At 41.9% G+C, this 25,031-nt stretch overlaps 2 protein-coding genes across 2 annotated transcripts in view; both read right to left on the minus strand.

Moving 5' to 3' along the window:
• Window positions 1-25,031, minus strand: part of map2 (microtubule-associated protein 2) — a gene marked incomplete at its 3' end in the record, with an annotated part of 94,577 nt that overhangs the window by 63,968 nt on the left and 5,578 nt on the right. The window contains 1 exon segment of the mRNA XM_084084275.1: window positions 5,447-5,757. Coding sequence (XP_083940401.1) covers window positions 5,447-5,690 — 244 coding nt within the window. The 5' untranslated portion in view covers window positions 5,691-5,757.
• The window catches only part of LOC311065227 (mast cell protease 4-like), a 147,359-nt gene that overhangs the window by 43,357 nt on the left and 78,971 nt on the right, over window positions 1-25,031 (minus strand). The gene's annotated exons all lie outside the window — the stretch shown is intronic.

Here is a 25,031-nt window from a genome sequence, read left to right on the forward strand (position 1 = left end):
CCGCTACCTCTCTGACCTCCCACGCCCCCCTTCCGCTCCCTTAGGTCTGGTGATGCCAACCTCCTGGACTTCCCCAAGAAAACAAACAAACGCACCTGGGATGACAGGGCTTTGTCTCCCTTTCAGCTTCTTTGTTTTAGCGTAATGTTTTTAGCCTTTTAACTTTTTCGCTCCTAATAAAGTTGTTTATTTTGATTTGTTTTGTAAAGCGACCTTGGGTTCTAAGAAAAGCGTTATGTAAGTCTGATGTATTATTAAGTGCTTTTTTCTTCTGTGCTGTCAATGGCACTGAGCGTTCTCAAACGTGTTTCCAGCTCGCGTCATCTATCCATGATTATCTGATGATTTATTGAAATTGAGCAATCTGATTTTTGTTCCGTTTTACTCTAAAACTACTATTTACTCTAAAACTAGACTATTTCTGATATGCACAAACCAACAGTTTCATCAGAAAATCAAAGGCTACTCCTGTAACTTGTTATTAAATACATGGGCAAGTTAGTCATGCAGGACGGGGTCAAATGCTCGATGGTCGCTTTTTTCTAGCATTGAATGATAATAATAATGATGAGTTGCCATATTTCTATATCTAGTATAGTTATATATATTTTTTCCTCTGTATTTTTATGTTGATTTTTGAACTGTTTGGTTGCTACTATATATGTCTATGAAAGGACCCCAACGGAAACAAGTCCGCTAGGACTTTTTTGGCCGGACCTTTTAGTCAAAAGTATTATAAATGTAACTGTGTTGTTTTACATTCTTTTGCCTAATAAAAAATTCAATCAATCAATCAATCTCTGTCTGCCTGCGATTCCCATTGTTCCTTCATCCATCCATCTTTCCTGTGTGCGTATCCATCATCTGTCCTGTCAGTCTGACTGTCTGTCCTGCTGTCTTTGCATCGCATTGACTTTCAAGGTCAGAGGTCGCGTGACCAGCCAGTCAAAACTGCAGCCTTGAACATCAGATTTTTGGGTCTGATGCAACCTATCCCGATTTATGAAAGACCTAGACCACTGAATACATATTTTGAACGTAAAGGAATTTATGCAACTTCCCAACTTTTGAGTGTGATTCATCAATCTTTTTTGTCTGTGAATTTTGACGTTGGTCCGCTCGGAGGCAGACTTACATGGGACCAAAGCTTGCGTATGTCATTAGAATGTCTTATTCTTCATGCAAAATCAATTTAAATAGTGCCGAACCTCAAATAAAATATGTATGTGCCCAACATTTGTCAACACATATAAAACTAAAATATATATAAACGATCTATTGCTTGTATGCATATTATAGACATGATGCAAATTCAACCGTTTTTTTTTTCCTTTTCAGTTGATGCATTTATTAGCCGAGTTATTTGCCTAGAAAGATCCCTCGGCCTGTTTGTCGTGTGGCCACAGTTTCCCCATTGTACTTGCCATGCCATGCCAACTCCAATGTCGCGCTATTCATTTATAATATTACATGAAAGCATGTCTTGCCATCTGACGAGTAAGGATACAGTATGGATGAAATATAGCTGTGTCCAGAAATGATCCATTCCCCATTCCGATGTATATTAATCCAAAAGACACATTTCCCCTCAGTAATCAATAAGCTCTGGTCCATAATCGGATAGCAGTGTTTCACTTCCAGTATGCCCTGCTGGATTATTTCCAGCATCATCTGTTTACCTCGGTAAAGGTGAGCAATGTTCAGTAGAAAGGGCTAAAATAATATCCATTCCAAGTTTTATTAGCCTTTGGTCGTGAGGTTAAACTTTGTAAACAGACTTCTTATTCTCATTACACGTGAGAGTTGGCTATTACTTTATTAATGTTCGCTTGCACTGATCTACAAGTTGTCATGCGGTGCGTTGTAAGCTTGTAGATCTGTCGATTTTGAGGAATGGTGACGTCGTAGGACGTTTCCGGTTGCCTTTTACGGTCTTAAATGTGGTGTGTAGCAATGCAAATGATTCTCCTCCACGTGAACGTGCCTCTGACTGTCAGACAAAAATGAGGAGCACCTGCGATACACACATATCAGGGATCTACACAACTTGTGAATCGCACGGTTTGTGCTTAGAGAAAATAGGCCCTCCTTTAGTCACTTTATTTACACATATAACAATGTCTAAAACTGTTACTATTCAGGATTGAAATTGAAAAACATCAAAAGCTCAAAACGTGTCGCTTTGCCCTGCGTTCCGAGCTTGCTACTTTTGTGTAACACTGTGGTATGATCACTGTGGTATGATGAAGCATGCAGGGCGTTAATTTACGGAAAAACACAAAATGTTAAAATATGGGAGATACTGTAAGAGGTTTCCGCCCGACATGAAAACGTCACCTCTCATCGTCCCCCCCGCACCCCCCACCCACCCACCGGACCACTTACAGAACAGACAGTGACAGCCAGTGCTTTGACATCAGCTGCAGTTAGAACAGGAACAGTAAGAGGATGAAGGGAGGTTAATGTGGCTATTGTGGCACAGCCCCCGTGTTTTTTTGTTGTTGTCTTTTTACATAAAGCCTGTGCGCTGGTGGAAGAAGAAGTACTCAGATTTGTTTTGGGTGTAAACAAAAAGTAAACAACTGAGAAAGCAGCAGTATTGTTGGAGACATTGTGGACATCTGAACGCCAATCTGAACCAATTCTGGTCGTGTAAGAAAATACAGTCATTTTGGGGCAATGTTCTCCGGATTTTGGAGGAAGTAATGGGTTCCAAGTTTGTCTGTTGATCCCCAGATTTGTATATCTCGGATTGACACCAGAGGACATAATAGGACATGAGGACATATAGCTGTTCAAAATCTTGACACTGGCGGCTAAAAAAGCCATCACAAGAAAATGGCTGAAAACAGATCCTCCTAGAGAGGAGCATTGGTTTGATATTATTGAAGATATATGTCTTATGGAAAAACTGACTTATAATCTGAGGACTAAAGCAGAGAAATACTGTATTTGAGAAACATTGGGAGAAATGGTATTTGTATAAGAGTAAATACCCCCCCCCCCCACACACACTTTTTTTTCCTCCTTCCCTTTTTCATTTCTTTTACTGTATTGTACTTTACTGTATTGTCTTTTTTCCCCCTTTTCTGTCATGTCCATTCTGAATGTATGTTTTGTTCTTGTCTGGAAAATAAAGACACAGTTAAAAAAAAAGTACCTCAAAGACGACTTCACCCATTTTTAACGTATCTTCATTGAATTGGTCCTCACTAATGCTCATGATAAAATGGTTAAAAGAAAATCGACTCAGTCTGTCTCAGAGGAGGGCTGTGGACACTTTAGAAACCCGTCTATACAGTGACATCATCATTGTTTTATTCAAACAAGATTTCATTTTATTTATTTTGTATTTATATTAACGCGAGAACAACAATGCCTTCCATTATAGCATGCCAACTCTCCAGGAATAGAAAGCTTACAGTTTCCATTAGCTTGGATTCCCCATCGATGATGTAACTGGTAGGCGGCTTTCTGAACTGTCCACAGCCCTCCTCTGAGACAAAGACCAAAAATGGTACCATATTATAATGAGCATTAGTGGGGACCAATTATATGAAGATAGGTTGAAAATAGCATGGGTGAAGTCGTCCTTTACGTACAGTACTTGAGTAAATGCACTTAGCTTACATTCCACCACCGTTAATGTGGCTTCAGTGGCAGAATGCTAAACGTTTCTTTTTCTTCCGTGCAGCCCGGTGGGTGCAGCACAAAGCACACACCAAAAGAGATGCTGCCCTCCCAACAAAAGCCGGGTGAAATTGCAGGGGGAACCGTTGCCTTGGTAACAGTACGCAGTGACAGAACATTGTGCCTGTGTGCTCTGAGAAAGGGGAAGGAAGGGCATGAGGAGTGATAACAGAGATATTTTAGCCCCGTAATTAACGTGCGCTAATAACTGTGTGATTCTACCGAGAGCTTTGCGAGTGCTCCCTCCTGCAGCGCAAAAGAAAGAATGGGACAACTTCAATTGGAAAAGACAAAGGACAAGTTTAAAGGGGAAGACCACTTTGGTAGAGGTTTGGGTTGTGTAGTTACCTTGTCATGATGTAACTCCAAAGGTGGACAAGAAATCAAAAATAATTGCTCCATTGATTAGAAGTGTATAATTCAAAATATGCTCCTCATTGACTTACATTGTACGCTGAAACAGCTCTCAAAAGTCACACTTTTAGCACATGAACGGAGACAAAGTTGATTCAGACAATATAGAACATCATCAAACCCAGTAATGTTTGTTTTTTTAATATGAAAATGTTAACTTCCTGTTGATTTTACTATTTGAAGATCCGGATCCGGGAAAACAAACAGTACTGGGTTTGGTGATGTTCTATATTGTCTGAATCAACTGTGTTTGCGTTCATTTATGTGCTATAAGAGTGACTTTGAGAGCTGTTTTACCGTACAATAAGAGTGAATGAGGAGCATATTTTGAATCATCAATTCCTAATGACTGGAGCAATATTTTTTGATTTCTTGTCCACCTTTGGAGTTACATCATGGCAAGGTAACTACACAACCCAAACATCTACCAAAGTGGTCATGCCCTTTAATGACACACATGGAGTGAATACTGTACCTCTCACTCACACGCACACATCACATTTGTGAAAGCACGAACATTGCTACACAATGTATTGATTCCTTTTGTTATTGCTTCAAACATACAGTAGCTGTGAATGAACCTCTGATCAAAATAGTTTTGTCCAGCAATTTCACTATGTAAATATATGTGTTAGGGGTGTTGACATTTCAGGTTTCCTGAGAGAGACAACAGGACGGCAACATTTGAAAGGCAAAGTGATGATAATGAACCCTGAACCATGAAGTACTGTCGCAGTTTGAGTACAGAACGACCTTCATGTAATCTCAATACAAACTTAACAGGCTTTTCTATGCTGGAGGCCAAGCAGAGAGGCTTGTACGTGGTCCTATTATGAAACATGGACAATAGGCTCTATTGGTCGTTCCTACGGCAAACCTCGCAACTCGGGGTGAGCGGGCTTTTTCGGTCTGGGCCCCTGGGCTTTGGTAAAGCACTTTGTAACATTGTTTAGAGAAGTGCTATATAAATAAATTAATTATCATTATCATTATACCATATACCATCAGGTAATCTGACCAGAAATTATCAATCTTAGCCATGAACCCCCAGCGTCCCTAATCTAGAAGGGGGGGGGGGGATCAGCTCATTTCAAATGGCCGAATTGCATATAGGGCGGTTAAAGTTAGTTACTATATATAGTGGTTACTGTACATATTTTGTAATAATCAAAATCTACAAAGTAACTAAATTGTAATAAGAGTAAAAGTACAATATGTGCCTGTATATATTGCTATAAAATTGGAAATACTCCAGTAAAGTAAAGGTACCTCTAAATCATACAGTACCGACAGTACTCGAGTACACGTACTTAGTTACTTTACACCACTGAAGAAGCCTTACCTGCTGTAATAGCATGGGCCGCAGCCAAGTCCCCATTGAATCCGTTCTCCCTGGCAGAGGAGTAGGGTGGCGCGGCCCCGTGGGGCACGGTCACCCCCCCTGCAGGCTGGCACGCCCTGTAGGCTGAGGCGGAGGAGGACGAGTAGCCGTTGGCCCCGTGGGGGCCTCCTGAGGAGGGGTTCTCCTGCCCACCTGACGGGTCCCACCGAGGGGCGCCGTCCTCTGGCTGCCGACCGTCTGCCATGCTGGATGGAGCTAGCGGCAGGTGGGTTGGAGGGACAGTGGTCGAGGCTGCTGCTGTCTCTCCTTTCCTGGGAGGGAGAGAAGGAGGGACGTGTGGAGGTGAGTTCATAATTCATGTTTTTTATTGCTGTATTTATTCACAGTGCAAACTAACAGGGGAAGGGCATACACCGGTATTGCTGAGGTGCTGCTGACCCTTTGTGCATAAGTCTAAAAATGAATAAAAGGCTGCACGCTCATAATAATAATAATAAACTTTATTTGTATAGCACTTCCATGACATGAAATGCAGCTCAAAGTGCTTTACAGAGCAAGAATAAAGCACAAGTGCTTTACAGAAAAAGTACAAATAATTTAACAAGAAAAAAAGAAAAGCAAAAGCATAAAACAACGTTAAAATAATAGCAAAAAAGGCAGAGAATCAGGCAAAACAGTGGGTTTTTTATATGTCATTGTAGGCACTTCGAGCAGGTCTGCACTATAGACAGATTTCCGCGCGACGTCATCACAGAGCAGAATGCGCAATCTGCGCATGCTCGGGGGAAACAAATTGTTGCGCCGTTCACTCTGTTGTGTTCGGGAGTTAGATAGCCATAATTCTGCTATTATAGGCATAATAGGCATAATGCTGCTATTATATACAAACAGATCCAACTTCCGACAAATCAATTTTATTGAGTAAACAAGGTATTACAAACTGCATAATTTAATCTACTTTCATTAAACCCGGTGAAGATCACTTCTTTTATGAATGGACATTTGACCAGAGCTGCTGCGGGTAATGGCGCCCTCTATAGGCTTACCCCTCCTCTGCGCGGTCATATCCTCTCATGTTTACTAACAGGAAACCCGTCTATAGAAGACCTGAGGGGGCGGTTTGGAACATATCTAGATAGGCAGTCATAGAGGTTAGGTGCCAGACCATTGAGAGCTTTATAAGCAAGTGAAATCATTTCAAAATCAATCCTAAAAACGACCGGGAGCCACCATGCCAAATAATGTAATGATAGCCAATGTTTCGCCCTGGTTATCATTACATTATTTTTTACAGTCAGTGCAAACATTCTGACAGCTCAACGCACTCTAATTATGACCTTTGAACCTATGACCTTTGAACTCTCGCTCTGCGGTATCCTGCATTGGTCGCTACAGTAGAGTATGTCTCTCGCTATTGTCACGAATGGCTCATCACTCTTTACAGAGAGCAGAGGAGATGGCCACAGTGCATCAGTCACATTCACAAATCTCTTTTTGTCACCCATAATCCCCACCGGAGCTTCCTCAAGCTTGCAATTCTACAGTAAGTGCGGGTGTGCGTGCGTGCGCGCGCGTGCGTATACTTGTATTAATGTATTATACTTGTGAAGGCCAAATGTCCCCATAGCCACAAAAAGAAAACACAAAAAGTTAGAATATTATGGAGATAAGAGGTTTCTGTCCGACAGCAACATTATAGTCCATTGGTGCACGCCGGCTCGAAGGCGGCTGACAGCTGATGGATGAAATTCTATTGATGTGTGTGTGTGTGTGTGTGTGTGTGTGTGTGTGTGTGTGTGTGTGTGTGTGTGTGTGTGTGTGTGTGTGTGTGTGTGTGTGTGTGTGTGTGTGTGTGTGTGGCCCTGCTGGAAACCAAAATTACTTAAAAATGCGCAGAACAGGCCTAGAATCTTTCTCACTCAACCGTGAGAGAGAGAGAGAGAGAGAGGTTGGAGGAAAAAAAGACAAAGGTGAAGAATGAAGTAACAAAGGAACAGTGGAAGGAATAAATCTACAAGAGAAGTCCGATAGTATTGCCCCCCCCCCCCCCCGATGTTAAAATGTAACATCGGAAAATATCGGTATCGGTTTTTATATAGCCTTGTTGCATTTATGAATGCATCCAGTGGGGCAACACAATAACATTTCTTTGGCATAATGTGTTAATTCCACAACAGGAGATATGTGATGTTGTTACCTGACTAGGTGATTAGTTTTGGTGAAAAAAGCTGCACATACTGTATATCGGTTGATATCTGAATCAAGACTTAGACAATATCGGAAAATCGGATATAGGCAAAAAAGCTACAGCATATGGATGTGATATAATGTGAGCCACCGTTGGCCCCGTTATCAGCAACACACAACATACTGTAGCAAGTCATTATTTTGCTCTCTTCTAGCTCTGCAACGTATGCAAGATTTGTCAGCAGATAAAATGCAATGCATGTTATATAGGTCAGTGTTTAAATTAATGTTATTGCATTCTCACTCCATAACTCTCACCCGTTGTAGAGCAGTGGTTCACAGCGTGGGGGTTCGGGGTTCGACCCCCAGGGGTCCTTGAGGGTGTCCCCATGCAGCTAAATGACCAAATTGACCCATTACGGGTAGATTTGTCAGCACTGGCAACTGAATTTCTAGTTAATGGTTAAAGTTAGCGACCCGTTACGATCACCGACCTCGGCTATGCAGACGACATTGCTGGGACAGTGTCGGACACAGCAGAGAAAGGACGGCAACTACTGGCAGTAAGTCAGGGGTCTTCAACAGGGGGTCCGGGACCCCTAGGGGGTCCTCAGAGTTACTACAGGGGGTCCGCCAAATCTTTGTGTGATAGGATTTATTTTTTTTACATTAACCACTTGAACCCTAGTATCCCTTTTCTGAGGAGAACTTTAGCCAAAAATAGCAGATCTACAAGCTCACATCGGCTATTTTTGGCAAAGAGTTATAGGTGTAGAGGGAAAAAAAGAGCAGCAAAAGTTTATCTGAAACATAATTTTATACAATATAGAGGGGGTCCCTGCTTCATCTCTCTCTCAGCTAGGGGGTCCTTGGCCTGAAAAGGTTGAAGACCCCTGCAGTTAGGGATGGAGTGCAGGAAGATCGACCACAAGCTCAATGCCGAGAAAACATTTATGCCATTCAACAGCGGAGGACAGAACCATTGCTACTACCAGTGGTAGTGGTTGAGGGGGTACCAGGGGGTCCCCAGCTAAATGAGTTACAACTAGTTACTAAATTAGCGTCACGATCATTTTAACCACTTTAACCATGTGTTGCTACAGTATATCAGTGGTGCTTAGTGGGTTTAATGTCAAGGACACCCAAAATGATATGTACAGTATATGGCCCGGGGGACCCCATCTCAAAATGTGTTGTTCCAGGGAGCCCCCAGAAGCAAAGATTTGAGTAAAAAATGTTTGCATTAAAAATGCATATTATTCAAAGATTTGCACACATGTTCACGATTTATGAGCTTGCACACAATGATTAAAGTGGTTAAAATCTAAAATGACACAGATGCTTCCCCGGCCTTAATGGGATAGTTCACCCCCAAAATGACTTTTTTTCTATCGATTACTCACCCCATGGAGCCTTGAATTCATGGAGATTTTTTAGTTTTTGTCGCATTCCGAAGCCAATTTGATGACCGGCGGATCTCTGGTAGGAGACTGAAAGAGTCTCCATTGAGTCTCTTACTGGAGACTCCGCTGGTGATCAAATTATTGGCTTGGGAATGTGACAAAAAACAAAAAAAACTCCATGAAGTCAAGGATTCATGGGGTGTGTAATTGATAGAAAATAAGTCATTTTTTGGGTGAACTATCCCTTTAATGGGTCTTTTTTTCCCTCTCTGTGGTCTTCCATTTCACTTTCTTGTCCTTTGTCTCTGTCTCGCTCCTTCCCTCCGTCCTTCTTGCTATGTGGGATTTCATTTAGAGACAGACTTTTCTGATGACTTTGGGACGTTGACAATTATGCAGCCCACGTGTTTTTACCTTTTTAAAATAATTCCGAAATAGCCGATCTACAAGCTCCACATGACACATTGTGAGCTTGTAGCTGCTGTACTGTCCATGTCTGGGCCCCTGTACAGCAGTAGCACTGATTCTACTGTAGCCATGAACAACCTCTTGATGTCATCTCCCACACTCTCCTCATCCTGTACAACAGTGGCTCTCAAACCTTTTCATGTGAAGGACCCCCAAAATGATACATATTTGGCTGGGGACCCCCATCTCATATTTTGTGACAGTGACCCCCAGAAGAAAAGATTTGAGTTAATCACATTCGCTTTAAAATTAAAAAAAAAGATTTGCACAAATGTTGTGCTATGAGCTTGTAGATCTGCTATTTTTGAATAGCCAAAGTGTATTATGTTAGGATTTAGAATCATTTGTATTAGAAGTGTCCTCAGGTCTTAATGGGTTATGGGGAATTGATGGTTTTCGAAGGGTTGGTGATTGTGCCGCAGTTTGGGGCATTTGCCAGGCGAACCATGTGGACCGACCGACCACGCTGCATAATGGAATGTGTGCGGAGAGGCAATTTGTCACCGCAGGTCTCCTCTCCGGCCCGTAGAGACCATGAGAGTTCAGAGTAATGTGTTGGTAAAAGCAGCAGTCAATAATGGGAGCCTGAGACTCAGACTCGGGCTGTGCTCCACAATGGTGAACACTACACAACACAACACAACACAACACAACACAACACAGCACAGATACATTCACAACCTATTCATCATCATTATTACTCTCATCTATCCTAGCAGTTTTGGACATAATAAGGTTTCCTTCCGACAAAGACGTTTAATCATCACTGTTGGACGGACAGTACAGTACATGTACATTACAGTAAGCCTTTTATGTCCTAAACTGAAAAAAGAACCATGTGTTCCGTCACCTGCTCTAATTGATTGATACGTTTCAATGGTTAGATATTTACAAAAACCTGCAGAAAAGAGAACAAACTTAACCACTCTCGACCTGGCCTCCATATTTTGGGCATGTTATAATAGGTTAACATTTTCAAGCTCACTCAATGCATCAGGCGAAGCGTTGTGGGCTTGTAGACGGACTAGTTACGCTACTTTTGCGCAACACTCTCATTCGACGAAGTATGAAACAGGGCATTTATTCATTTATTTTTAAAATATTTTTTGGGGTCTTATTTATGCCTTTATTGATAGGATAGTAGGTTGACAGGAAATGGGGAGAGAGATGGGGAGTGACATGCAGCCAGGCTACATTGGAGCGAGCCAAACAGGGCATTCATTCATTTGTGAAAAAGAAAAGAAAAATCTATACAAATATGAATACAGAGATACAAGGCTTGCCCACGACAGCAATGAAATGCAAGCGGAGCCATTACAATGACTCTGCAAAGGAGGAGGTCAAAACGATACCGCACAGTGTCAAAAAAGATTCTCTATGGCCTTCTAAAAACACACAACAGGCAGTAAATTCCCGTGGCTAATGCACTGTCAAAAGACAACACCTCTGCCCCTCCCACCCAACTCTCACCCATCCCACCTCTGTCTCCCACCACTACACAGCCTCCATCATCAGCCAGCACTTCTGATATTAAAGCCTGATTTATATGCGACACGCCGTGAGCTTGTAGATCGGCCATATTCCCCGCACGTGACACTGGGCGCGCCATATAAGTATAAATCGTGCTTAACAGAGTCGTAAACCACAGATCAGACTGCAAGACTCATCACCATTCCTATCCTCGCTCTTTCCCCCTCTCTGTGCCGTCTGTGATGTCTGTGAAGGTCACTTTGAGATGTGTGGCTGTTATCCAGCCATGTGAAGTTCCGTGGCCAGCTGGTTGCCAGGCTAGGGGATATAAAAGAGATGGCATGAGGAGAAAGGAAGCGTCCTCACGTCACCTCACCGAGGGGGACGTGTTCCTGGAACAACGCCAGAGGCTGCACGGTATGCGGTGATGACGTGGAGGCAGGCAGGCGTGTTGCGTGAAAAACAGTGTGTTTCCTGAACTTTCTTAGTTCGACACCCAACAGAGAAATGTTGGTGTCTCCACGGGACTCCGGCTTACACAAATGTATTATACATTAACCACTTTAAAGGTTTCATGACATTTAGTTTTACAACACATTAAAAGTATTTATCATGGTCCTTCAAACGTGTATTAAAAGTTTTAACTGAAAAATCCACTCCAGTGATCCATGGCAGGATTTTTTCTCTCTGATTTCTTTTCAACTGCAATGAAAAAATAAATCTTTTCCTGCGGGTGTCGCTGTTGATGGATTTTGACTGTCGATCATCGCCTCTGCTCCGCCCCCCCCCCCCCCCCCCCCCCCCCCCTAAAGGAATGGATAGGGGAGGGGAGGGGCGGAGAGGAGAGGAAGAGGGGGCGGGATTAATGGACTGTGACATCAAAGTCCAGGGGCCAATAAAACCCCCCAAAAAACAAAAAAATAAAAAATGAATGTCATAGAACCTTTAAGCCCTATTTAGCCCTATCACCATTTCTAAAAAGTTTTTCCACAACTATAGATTTTTTCAAAGCAGTGCCAGCAGCTTCTACCAGTTACTTGTGTGTTTGTATGTATATGTATGTATGTATGTATGTATGTATGTATGTCTGTCTGTCTGTATGTACGTATGTATGTATGTATGTATGTATGTATGTATTAGAGACAATAAGGGAGCACGAGGCAGTAAGTAGTCAGTCAGAGCGCTGCATAAGGCAAGGAGTCACTAAGGCAAAAATAAGTCAGATCTGCCATTGTCGGTGTGCAACACCTGCACACAACAGAGTATAAATCACCCATCAATGTGTCACATCTGCCTGTTGCAGCAGGCAGCGCCCCCACACACACAGCTCTGCCTGTTGCGGCAGCACCCACACTGCTCTGCCAGCCGGTCTACGGTCCCGTGCCTCTCGGCAGCATCTCTTCCCTGGCACGCAGTGGGACTATCAGCCATCGTGCACTGCTGCCACCGTGGCACACTGCCACCGGCCCTGCGCCAAGAGTCACCTCACCTAGTGTCTAGCAAGTCACCTGGGCTTTTAAGTCCCATCTTATCACCATGGCAGACAAACTCAGTCCCCCGGCAGACACAATGCTGTGTGGACAATGGATGGATGAGAGCATCTTGTCTGGTAACCTCTCTGCTCGCGCCCCCCCCTCCCACTTATCCTGATAACACTCCATTCCTGTGTTCTGCTGTCCGCTCTAACACCTTTATTTTCCGTTCTTCTGCTCTCCTCTCCTTTTCATTCAATTTGGTGTTTGTGTTAAAAGCACTATATTCTGATAGTTATCATTGCTATAGAGTGCTTGTTCAGTATCAGGAGTCTCCCTGTCTCTCCTGCTCTTTGATAAAACAGAAAATACACCCATTTATTTTAGTACCCATTTATCAGTTTCATTTTTATAGTGTTCCAGTTCCAATTGTGTTTGCTGCTCATTTATTTGTGTCATTACTTCCAATTTCACTTGTTTATCCTTTATCCTGTGTGAGTTCTCTCTCCTGATTGGATACAATTGGTATCCCGACCGGAAACTGCTGACCCGACCTGTTTAAATAAAGAGCTGGAGAGACAAGCTGACTGTTACTGAACAAAAACTCTATAGCAATGAGTACTATCAGAATATAGAGCTATTTAACACTTTTTAACATCCTAAAAAAAAATCACCCTACCTTTTAATGTGAATACAATGTGTGCCCAGTTTACTGTTAACAAAGAACTTCACAGTTCCTATTTTGTAAGATAAAAATCATATAGGTTTGGATGTGGAAGTCGGATGAGGTGGCGTGGCTGAAAGTATCTCATATATACTGTATGTATATATGTAGTATATCTGTGTGTGTGAGTGTGTGAGTGTGAGTGTGAGTGTGTGTGTGTGTGTGTGTGTGTGTGTGTGTGTACGCGCGTGTGCATACAGTAAAATCCTCAGTGTTCATTCATCCATTTGAAACTCCAAGCATGTACAAATGGAACCAAAACTTAGCTTACGGGTCCATGTCGGTCCCATTTGCACAATTTAGACAATTTAGGCATTTAGCAGACGCTCTTAATCCAGAGCGACATACAGTAAGCAAGGTAAACACAAGGTAATACGTCAAATGCATAGAGTAATCTAGGATCATAGGTAAACCAAGAAACTATCAACAGTCTAAACAGAATTATATTTTAAAAAATGAATATTGAAACTATACAAACTATAGGATGCCAGGTCAACAAATGAACCTGGCATCTGTCTAAATTACATTTTAACCTTTGCATAACTTAAAATGTTACCGTCGTGCAACGGTAAGTGCTACGGGCTAAGGTGGAGTCTGAGGAGTTGAGTCTTCAGATTACGGCGGCAAATCGGGAGTCTGCATTTCTAACTGCAATGGGGAGTTGGTTCCACAGTTTGGGAGCCAGAAGGGAGAAGAGTCTAGTACGTGTGGAGCGTTGTCCTGGATGTATTAGGGAAGGTTCTGATAGCTTCCCTGTGTTACAGTATGTGTTACACTAGTTAAATTAACACTCAGGATTTTACTGTGTGTGTGTCTCAGAGGGAGAACTTTGACTCTGACAGTAGCTGAAGACATGATAGGATAACACAACATAGCATATTCTCTCTGTTCTCTTCAAGAACACAGAAATCCCTTCTTCTTTTATTCAAGAACACAGCAATCTTTTCCCCAGGGTGTGCCAGCATTGACATGCAGCCCGGCAGACAAAAACATTGATGCGGGTGGAAGTGAATATTCCTCCATCCAGCTGTTGTCGTCTCATCTCCCCTGGTGTGTGTGCAGAGACACTGGGGTGGTAAATGAGATGAATGAGGGTACATTACTGAGGAAAATACTGCAGTTTCCTTGGTAAAAGCAAACAATGGTGCAAGTTATGGCCGGGTCTCTAGCGGGGTCCCTACAATATTAATAGTCCTGTCTTTAAGAAAACAAACATATAGCAAAGATTATGTAAATGTCCTCCTATATTAAAATTGGCTAATGGTGGGGGGTGGGCCGGTCGGCGGGTGGGCGGACCACAGGCCACCTCAGTATGACTCAGACGTAACCATAAACAAACCCGATACGCCCATATATAGACATGTCACTATGACTCAGACATGACCACGAACAAACCCGATATGCCAATATATAGGCATATGGAGATCCGGTTGTCCAGAGCCACAGATCCAACGCCCATATTATGGGCATGCGCATAAATCGGATCAACCAACTTCAAACTCACCGCACGCATCGGTAAGGACCAGAATCGCCTATCTGGCCAAAATGTCCAAATATAGGCATATACAGTATATATATGGATATCTAGTTGTCCCAAACTGCCGATCCAACCGATATGCCCAGATCTCCATATTATGGGCACAAAAGAGACACAGACAAGACGGGCACATCGGGTACTCTGATAAACCCCCCCCCCCCCCGACACTATGACTCAGACATATCGGTCGGAACAGCAGTGCGATGTAGGTGTGAGGGCCACGTAACGGCCCGAACCTCTAGTAACATAAATCTGCACAAAACATTTATTGTGTGTATTTACTGTGGGTGAATCGCAATATAACATACTATAAGAGCCAACATGTAACATGCTTTGACAGCGCGGACTAAAACAATTACAGACGCCCCTAAACTGCATTGAAGCTCCCGAATATTGTTTTACAACTAACTTTTAAATTAGCTGTGTGAATGTGAAATGAATGAGAAACCATTGTTTTGTTTGTATTGTACGTGTACGGTACAGTATAGATCACTTCCAGACAGGCTGCCATGGAGCTTCAGCTCTCCACTTCCTCAAAACAACATAAGCAACGCCCACAAGCTGACTGCAGCAGCAGGGAACTCAAGCATATAGGCAACAGAAACACAATGACTTGGCAACAAAGTCGGAGGCATTCCAGAAAATACTAGAGGGTGGCAAAAAAGTTACCACCGAACCACCCTATTTCAAAAATAGCCCATCTACAAGCTCTAAAACATGTCGCATTGCAACGCGTTCTAGAGCTAGTAGAGCTTGTAGATCTGATATTTTTGCTATTGATGAATGAACAAATAAATAAAACTGAACATTTATGAAAATAGGGACACCAGGTTGAAAGCGGCTAATGAAGGTATGGTTGCAGCCAAGTAAACACGTGTGTTGCATGTATTTGGACGGGTATCGGGGTGCGCCTCCTCCCCCCTCGGGCAGAAGGTTGAGGACGTTGAGAATGAACGAAAAAAAAGAAAGAAAAAAAATAACCTTATCACGTCACGTTATTCATATAAATAAAAAATCGGACTGGGTTGTGAAATAAAAGAAAGAAAATAGGCCTATTTTAGAAATACATATCCGTTTTTATTATCATCATCCCGAATCAGTGTCTGTCGTCTGTCCGCTGTTTCCTGTTTAGTGTTTACTTTACGCGCTGGGCGCATGAAGCTATCCTCATTGAGTGAACAGGTTGTTTACAACATGGCAGTTTGGTGGATCAAAGAAAAGCATATAAGCAACTAGCGTTGATACATCACCACCTGAATGTGTAAATGAAGAGCCTCAGCCGAAGTCTATCGAGTTGTTGACATGAGGGAATTCATTATACCATCACCCCAGAGCGCAAGAGCACATTTGGAATATTGCATGGTAATAGACGTTTATTTGGTTAAACCTTTCGAGTCCTGATGGTGACCCTTTAGGATAGTATTTATTCATTTTGAATTATCTCTGCCCTCATAAAAGCTAGAAACTTACTCCGTGACTCCCCTGGTCAAAAGTAGTTCCCCGGCTATGTACGTGTCGTGCAACCGCACTCCCCGCGTCTCCGCCCACTAGGAAAGTGGTCTATACAGGGGACGGGTGTTGACTACAGTATGTGGTCTACTATGCCATTGGTTCTCAAAGTGGGGTCCGGGGACCCCACAGGGGTTGTTGGGGTGTACCAGGGGGTCCCCAGTAAAATGTCTTAATGTAGCGTCACAATCTTTTGAACCACTTTAACCATATTTTATAATTTGGCTATTCAAAAATAGCAGATATACAAGCTCATAGCGCAGCACCGAGTGCCTCGCTATGAGCTTGTACAGTAGATCTGCAATTAAAAAAAATCCCTGGCACAAAATACTTTTGAGATGGGCGGTCCGCAGCCAAATACATATCATTTTGGGGGTCCTTGACATGAAAAGGATTGAGAGCCACTGTCATAGACGACTTAAAGCAGCCTACGCGTGCAGGTGGTTCAGCCGGGTCCATTGCCGGCGCGGTGGGTCATAAGATGCAACCGATGTACAATTACACAAAGAGCAGAAGATAAAAAGGGGGGAGCGTAAAGAGAGACAAAAGGACAAACTATACATAGAAATAGACACGCAGAAACAGTGAGAGATCTCCAGAGACAGAAAGAGTCCGAAAAAAAACTGAGTGGCAGTCAATCAGTCAGTCAGTCAGTCAAGAACACAGAGGTGCGGAGAAAAAAGAACGTGCATTATTTTAACTGAATTGAGAAAATGGAAAATGACTTCCATTACAGAGACCAGACAAGGCAAAGTCACAGAGTAATAGCTATAGAGACTGTCCACTAGTTAAAACCAGGAGAATCAGGACATGCTCTCTGTCTCGCACTCACGCACGCATACTCACGTTTGTCTTACTATACTTGTGAGGATATCAACCATTTTAGGACGGAAATTTTCATTAATGCCATTTTTCTTTTTTAAATGAGGCATAAACTCAAACCCCAACCCCTAAACCTATAACCTCTAACTTTTGAAAATGCTACTAGTTTGAGTTAGTTTTTTTATTAGTTTTAGTGTTTCGTTTTATTTATTTTTATACTTTGGGATATTTGGTGCAGGATTGAAAAGGTAAGTATTGTGTGATAAAAATGTAACAAAAGATAGCATTTAGAAATGTATTCAGTTACAGATGAACCACCAACCATCCACAAACAACCGTTATAAATAAACAAAAACTAAGGGCAATTTAGTCATTTCATTTAGTTTTAGTTAGTTTTCTGAACACACAATTCAGTTTCAGTCGTTTATAGTTTATTCATTCTAGTTTTTATTTAGTTCAGATAACGAAAATGTTTTTTCAATTTTAGTTTTCGTTCACTATAATAACGTTGGTTCTCAAATGCTTCTATAGGCCTAATTTTGGCCCTCACAAGCATAGTAATACAAGTACAGACACACGCGCACGCACGTGCGCACACACGCACGCACACACACACACACACACTGGCCCACATAGCATAGCTCCCATGGTTTCCAGACAGCAGGTAAGCTGTCTGCCAGAGAGCTGAACGAGTCCATTAGCAGAGGGTTGTGTGAGACATGTTACATTTTTAAGTGATTCTTCACTTCACCTGCCACTTGTCACAAAGCAGGATGTGCCTGGGGAAGTGGAAATCTGTGTTTTTAAAAACAAAAAGTAATTTATTTTCAAAACCTTTCTATGGCCTGAGTGCCCGAGGTACCCTCTATCCTTTTTTCCGTCCATGCACGCCAAATGTCTTTGCCAAAAAAATTGCCGATCTACAAGCTATTTTTGGCGAATGTTCCTCCAGAATTAAGCATGCTGGGGTTCAAGTGTTAGTGTGCATATACCAGACAATCGTACATCGTACTCTGGGGTTTGAATGCTGTAGAAATTAAAAAGGTCTTTAAAACAAGTTTCCATCACATTTTCATCAACTGCCAGAGAGTGGAGTTCAGTGAATTGGGGAAAAAAGACAAAAATAAATTGCTTAAATGTCACCATTATTCTCCAACACCAATGTTCTGGTCTAAAGACCAGAGTTGGATATGTAGAGCATTCAGTTGTGGAACTGGTGAATGCCAGTTAAACAACCACCCACTGCCAGGTGGTTCGATTTTTGCTAGGGGGTGGGGGGGCTGTCTTTTCCCCCACATAATACAGTATATACACCTCCATGATGGTGGTGCACTGTTCACTACAAAATCAGGTAATCAGGCACAGCAGTCATACAAGCCTGAACAACCTTAAAAACAAAAACTGCAGCAGCAGTGCTGAAAGAATAAACAGCGCCTGCATGCATGGACATTAACTGCGCAGGAGGCAGGGGACATATTGAATGAAGCCAAACACGTAGTGTGTTTGGTGAAACAGCCTTCTCTGTTAGAGCCTCCCATCACTTAAATTGGAAGTAAGAGAGACCACCAATTATTTGACCTTCAAATTCAACCTTAAGAGAGGGCTTAAAGCTATCCAAATTTGTAATCATGGATAATTATCAGCTCCATTTGTCACTGGTTTCATTTCTCATATTTTACTGTAATTGTTCCGTCTCCTGTACTATGTTTAGTTGTCTTGTATTGTACCGATGTCTTATTTTGAATGGATAGCTATCACCACGTTTTAACAGCCTGCTCAGGGACTACAGATGAAAATTAGCTTTTGGCAAACTCTGGCTCATTTACATGGATGTGAAAACTGACATGTTGATTAATGTGCACTGTCCCTGATAAATAAATAAATTCAACATCTCAACCTCTTTGAACAGCCCCCTCATTTGTGGATGCAATACTGGCAGAAATCTGGACAACCTCATTGGCGAAGCTGAATGTTTTCCAAAGTCAGCTGCAATCACTTTTTGAACTCTAATTTGATTGTTTAAAAGTCTATGTTTATATGAACCTTTATGCTAGCGTTTCATGACGTTTGTTTTATGTGAAACGTTTTCATGCTGCTGTCTTGGCCAGGAGGACTCCCTTGTAAAAGAGATTGTGAGTCTCAATGTGAAAAAAAAGAGAAAAAAAGAATGCTGTGCTCAATAAATCCTTTGAATTGTACCTGCTCAGTCTACTTTCTGTATTTGTGTTCTTCCCCTGTTATGTGTTTCCTGCCACCCTGCTAGCAAACCCTGTCTGGTCAGGTCAAATCCGGTCAGTCACAGAACCAGCAGACAAATTGGGTGAGGTGGTGATTCAAAACATTCAGTATAACCTCACAAACGACTGCTTCAACAATTCTATTATAAGCCTCACCAGAAAACAGCTCTGAAAGTGGCACAGTGGAAGGTTTATCCCAGGCCTTTGCCCAGTAGAATTACTAGTGGGAAAGGGGCAGTCTCCTAATAGCCTTCAGCCATTCCTATAGTGCAGGGGTCTTCAACAGGAGACCCTAGGGGGTCCTCAGAGTTACTACAGGGGGGCCGGTAAATCTTTGTGTGATATATATTTTTTTACATTAGCCACTTGAACCCTACTATCCCTTTACTGAGGAGAACTTTAGCCAAAAATAGCAGATCTACAAGCTCACAACGCCTCGCACTGCGAGAGCTTGTAGATCGGCTATTTTTGTCAAAGAGGTATATCCTAGAGCCTGGGTCTGCCTGATGTTTTTCGTTGCCACTGTCGCAAAACTGCTTGCTCAGGGTGGGACAATGTCGGGTCTCTGCTCTACATGCGTCTTGAGACAACTTGCTGTGATTTGACACTTTAATAAAATTGAATTGAAAGAATTGAATATATTGTGGAATAGTTGTCTGGCTACGCGGCGGCACTACTTTCCATACAACTTATTTCCTGACATCCTGCTGAGCTCCATCACATGCTGTATGGGAGGAGGGGAATGCTCTGATCGCCTCCTCCGTCTCCTCTGAGACGCCTGTAGCTGGTCTTCACATCACTTAATGCCGCCTACAGTTCCACTCTACATCTCCTCCAAGTAGACAAAGCTCCCTTTGAGGGGAGAGTGAAATAAAAGTGTCAAACTGAACACTGAAAATGTCACACGCACACAGGCAGCGTTTGATGGACTGTGACCAGGCGCGTGGCTCTATGGGAAGACAAGACAAGAGTACAGTATTTAGATGAAGTTTAGAAGTACAGTATCTCCATATTCTAACTTTTTGTGTTTTTTCTTAAACGAATGTCCTACTTGATCATAATACAGCGTCACACAAAAGCATAAAAATAGCAGATCCACAATAGGGGTGGGACGATATGGGTATCTCACGATACGATATCTGTGGCGATATTAGGCCCTCGATAACAATAATATCACGATATTCGATATATTGCGATATCACGATATATTGCATGAAATTTCACCAACGATATTTCACGATAGTCCTTGTATTCAATTCACAAACACATCAAGTAGCACCAAACAGTTCAAAATCATCATCACACAAATAGAGTCAGAAAAACAACGTATCACAAATGAGAAAAAAAAATGTATTGGCAGTATATCGATTATTTATCGCGGGAGGAAGTATCGCGATATATCGCGATATCGATATATCGTCCCACCCCTAATCCACAAGCTCAGTTTGGACAAATGAGGTTTCCACCCCGACAGAGACGATATAGATGTATTAGGACACCATGTGTATTATGGCAGTGGTCTTCAACAGGGGGTCCGGGACCCCTAGGGGGTCCTCAGAGTTACTACAGGGGGGCCGCCAAATCTTTGTGTGATATGATTATTATTTTTTACATTAACCACTTGAAGCCCAGCATTCCTTTTCTGAGGAGAACTTTAGCCAAAAATAGCGGATTTACAAGCTCACAACGCCTCACATTGCGAGGCGTTGTGAGCTTGTAGATTTGCCTATTTTTGGCAAAGAGATGTACTGTAGGTGTAGTATAAAAAAGAGCAGACCAAGTAAAAAAATAAGTGTTATCTGGAACACAATTTTATACAATATAGAGGGGGTCCCTGCTTCATCTCTCTCTCAGCTGGGGGGTCCTTGGCCTGAAAAACACCCCTGTATTAAGGGATGTATCACAGTGACGACACTTCAACACATTATCAAGTATTGTTTGCACACATAAGTAGAACTTCTAAGAAGATCATGGTTGATTTGGTACTGTAACAACAGATGGCACAGTCACTTATGTACAAGCTTAAAGGATGACTTCACCCATTTTCAACCTGTCTTCATATAATAGGTCCTCACTAATGCTCATGATAAAACGGTAAAAATGTCTTCTACTCAGTCTGTGTCTCAGAGGAGTGCTGTGGACAGTTCAGAAACCCGTCTACCAGTGACCTCATCGACGGGGAATCCAAGCTAATAGAAACACTAACAGCAGGGTTTGTATTTCTGGAAAGTTGCAATGCAATAAAAGAAGCCATTGTTCCCCCGTTAATAAAAATCTAAATAAAAAAATTGAAATCTTGTTGGAAAAACATATCCTGCCTAAAGATGATGTCACTGGTAGACAGGTTTCTGGACTATCCACATCCCTCCTATGAGACACAGACCAAGTAGAAAAAAATTGTACCATTTTATCATGAGCATTAGTGAGGACCAATTATATGAAGATAGGTTGAAAATCGGTGAAGTCGTCCTTTAAGCAGATTGGCAATTTTCTAGGTAATTTAAAAAAAAACACACCCAGTGTGAAGTGGGCGGTGTGTGGTCATCACAACATGACTCACTTTAAAAAAAGGATAAATGACTTTTTTTAAAGTCCATACTGCTATTCATAGGGCTGCACATGTGTCATGTGTTTCGCTAGCCAATCACAGTCCTGAATTTGCAAAGTCAGCCAATCACATTACAGTTAGTGGTGATGACACTAGCTGTAATGTGATTGGCTGATATGAAAAAAGTATCGATTTGCATTAACAATGGAAGGGTTAGGGGGTACACAAATGTTTTGGTCGGTGTCCAAAACTCACTTATAGGGGGCGGCTACACCGCCCCAAAAAAGATAATAAAATGAACAGCTTTGGACATACAAGAGAAAATATCAACACTGGCAGGTGGAAATAACCTCATATGTTCAAAACTGTTACTTTTCAGTATTCAAATAAAAAATAAAACAGCTTTTGTGTGACACTGTAGTATGATCACGTAGGGGCGTTAATTTACGAAAAAACATGGAGATAAGAGGTTTCTCTGCCCCGACGGCAACAATATGCCGCTATTGTACAGCACACTTCCAAAGGTGTGAGTGAAGGGTTCAGCTGCTAACAAAACCATTGACAGGTGTTTGGAAGTAAATGTGATTGTCATATAGTGGCTAGCACTGCTTGACAAGACTCAATATTCATAGAACAGCTTACATCGATTGTGTGACAGACAGCGACACGGTGCAAAACGCTTTGACACTGTTTGTTTTTGGAGTTATTACAGGAATGCATGATGCATGTCTTCCCTTTGCAGACTCCAGCAGAATTGAGGGGATAATTAATTATGTCTTCTGGCAGTAGAAATAGTTCTCCTGACGTGTAAAAGATGGCAAAGATTAAAGACTGTTCTAAACCAAAGCTAATTATGACACCACCCATCACAAGATGAGACAAGATATGATAAAACGAGACAAAGTGTGTTGATTCTGGAGAAACAACAGAATGAAGGAACCAGCAGCAGAAAACAAGCTCACAAATTCAACAAAGTAAAATATCATTTTAACCCATTAAAGGGTCTACACCATGAATTAAAAAAATAATAATAATATTTAATATCATATTGTTTATGTCCCTCAAACGTTTTTCAAAAGGTTTGAGCCTAAATCAAGCCTCAGATATACTCATTCCAACTAACTTCTCTCTGGCTTATAAAGCACTTTCACCTGCAATACCACATTGTCCTGTTTGGCACGGGGCGCTATTGAGCCAGTTTGTATGCATGTTATCTCCTGTTTTTTTTTTTTTGATTGGAACTGAAAAACGGGAGGAATTGTTCCCCCTGCCTACGTAGGCAGGGGGACCAAATCAGTTTGGCCTGTTTTTAGACCAATTTACAGAAAACCCCAGATTTGCTGTGAAAGCCTGAGTGTATCAAACTGGGGTATTTTTGAGGATAGAAGAGAGGTAGGGGAGACCAAAAACACCCAAAAAAGAAAAAAAAGTTAAAATTCATGGTGTAAACCCTTCAAGACCTGAGGCCGATTCTACAAAATGCCTTCTAAATCAGTAGTTCTCAAACTTTTGAGATACAATGATATGTATTTTGCCACGGATCCCCGTCTGAAAATGTTTCGTGCCAGGGGCCCTCAGAAGAGAAGATTTGTGTTAAAAAAAAGAAGAACTTTGTGCCGCGCTGTGAGCTTGTACATCTTTATAGTAGCTTGTACATCTGCTACTATAAAAGTCGAAAACAATACATATGCTTTCTCCGGATTGAATTGAAACTGAAATACGTAACAAATCCCCAAATATGGCAAAAAAAAAGAAAGAAAGAAAATAAGTGAGATCATCACGCGTCTTTTCAGTTGAAAAGAGATGGAATTATTGTTGAAAGAAGGTCTGATTAATCATGCCAGGAACGACAAAAGCAACAGTCACGACTAAGACAGGATTACCTCACTATACCCAATTCAGCTTTCCAATCCACTCATTTCTCTGCACGGTAAATCCGCAGTGTTCATTTATCCGTTTGTAACTCTGAGAGGTGTACAAATGTAACCAAATCCACCCTTCCCGTGTCCACTTGGTTACAAATTTGTACAGTAAACTCTCAGAATTAACCCATTAAGACCGCCGACCGGGAACGCATCTGTGTCATTTTAGATTTTTTGCTTTAAACATTATTTTGTACTTTTACTACAAAAATAGCAGATATACAAGCTCATAGCGCGGCACCGAGCGCCGCAATATGAGCTTGTAGAGCTGCTATTTTTTGAAAAATCTTGAACATTTGTGCAAATCTTTGAATATATATATATCTTTTTGAAAGCGAAGATTTGTAACTCAAATCTTTGCTTCTGGGTGGTCCCTGCAACAACATATTTTGAGATGGGAGGTCGGCAGCCAAATACATATCGTTTTGGGGGTCCTTGACATGAAAACGTTTGAGAACCAATGATATTATAGCAACATAAGAGTTTCAGAAAACTGTTAGGATTTAGAGGACATTTTGTAGAATCGGGTCCTCAGGTCTTAATGGGTTAAATTGACACTGATAATTTCACAGTGTGCTTGTTATTTACCGGTGACCCTTTCTCTCCATTACTTCAGTGCGTCCTCCTCCTCCCACACGCTACTCCCGCTGGTACCTTTCCTCCTACTCACTCCTCTTCCTCCTCCTCTTCCTCCTACGCTCTGATTGCAGCCAGCGTTGCCATATTTTGTAAGATAAATAAGCAACCAGCAGGTCTATGAAAACAAGCCCAGAAGAAGCGACATACAGGCCATACATGAGCATTTTAAACCTCTATCGGCTATTTGAAAATAGCTCATCAACAAGCTCTAGCTTGTAGATCTGCTGTTTTTAAATGAAATGTGAAATATTTTGAAGATTTTTGAAACATTTTAACAACACAAATCTGGCATACAGGTTTCCCCTGGCACAAAATATTTTCAGATGGGGGTCCGTGGACAGATTCATATCAATTTGGGGGTCCCTTGCTTGACTAGAAAATGTAAAATGTTTGAGAACCACTGGTTTGAACAACATTAGGAAACTAGAAAATGTGCTCCTCGGAGCACAGGTCTCCGCCAGGCGAGGTGGTAAAACTGTTCCTGATTAATTCTGTCTTACAGTACCTATTTATATTACATATTGTGATGTCACGTGAAGCTTGACCAATGTTAGGTGTTCACAGACCATGTGCCCATGTATGGAGCTGGACGGACACACACACGGACGGACAAAGTGAAAACCCGGACACACACACGGACGGACAAA

The sequence above is a fragment of the Gymnoscopelus microlampas genome (genome assembly GCF_963454915.1).
Source record: "Gymnoscopelus microlampas genome assembly, chromosome: 17".
In the NCBI taxonomy this organism is placed as follows: Eukaryota; Metazoa; Chordata; class Actinopteri; order Myctophiformes; family Myctophidae; genus Gymnoscopelus; species Gymnoscopelus microlampas.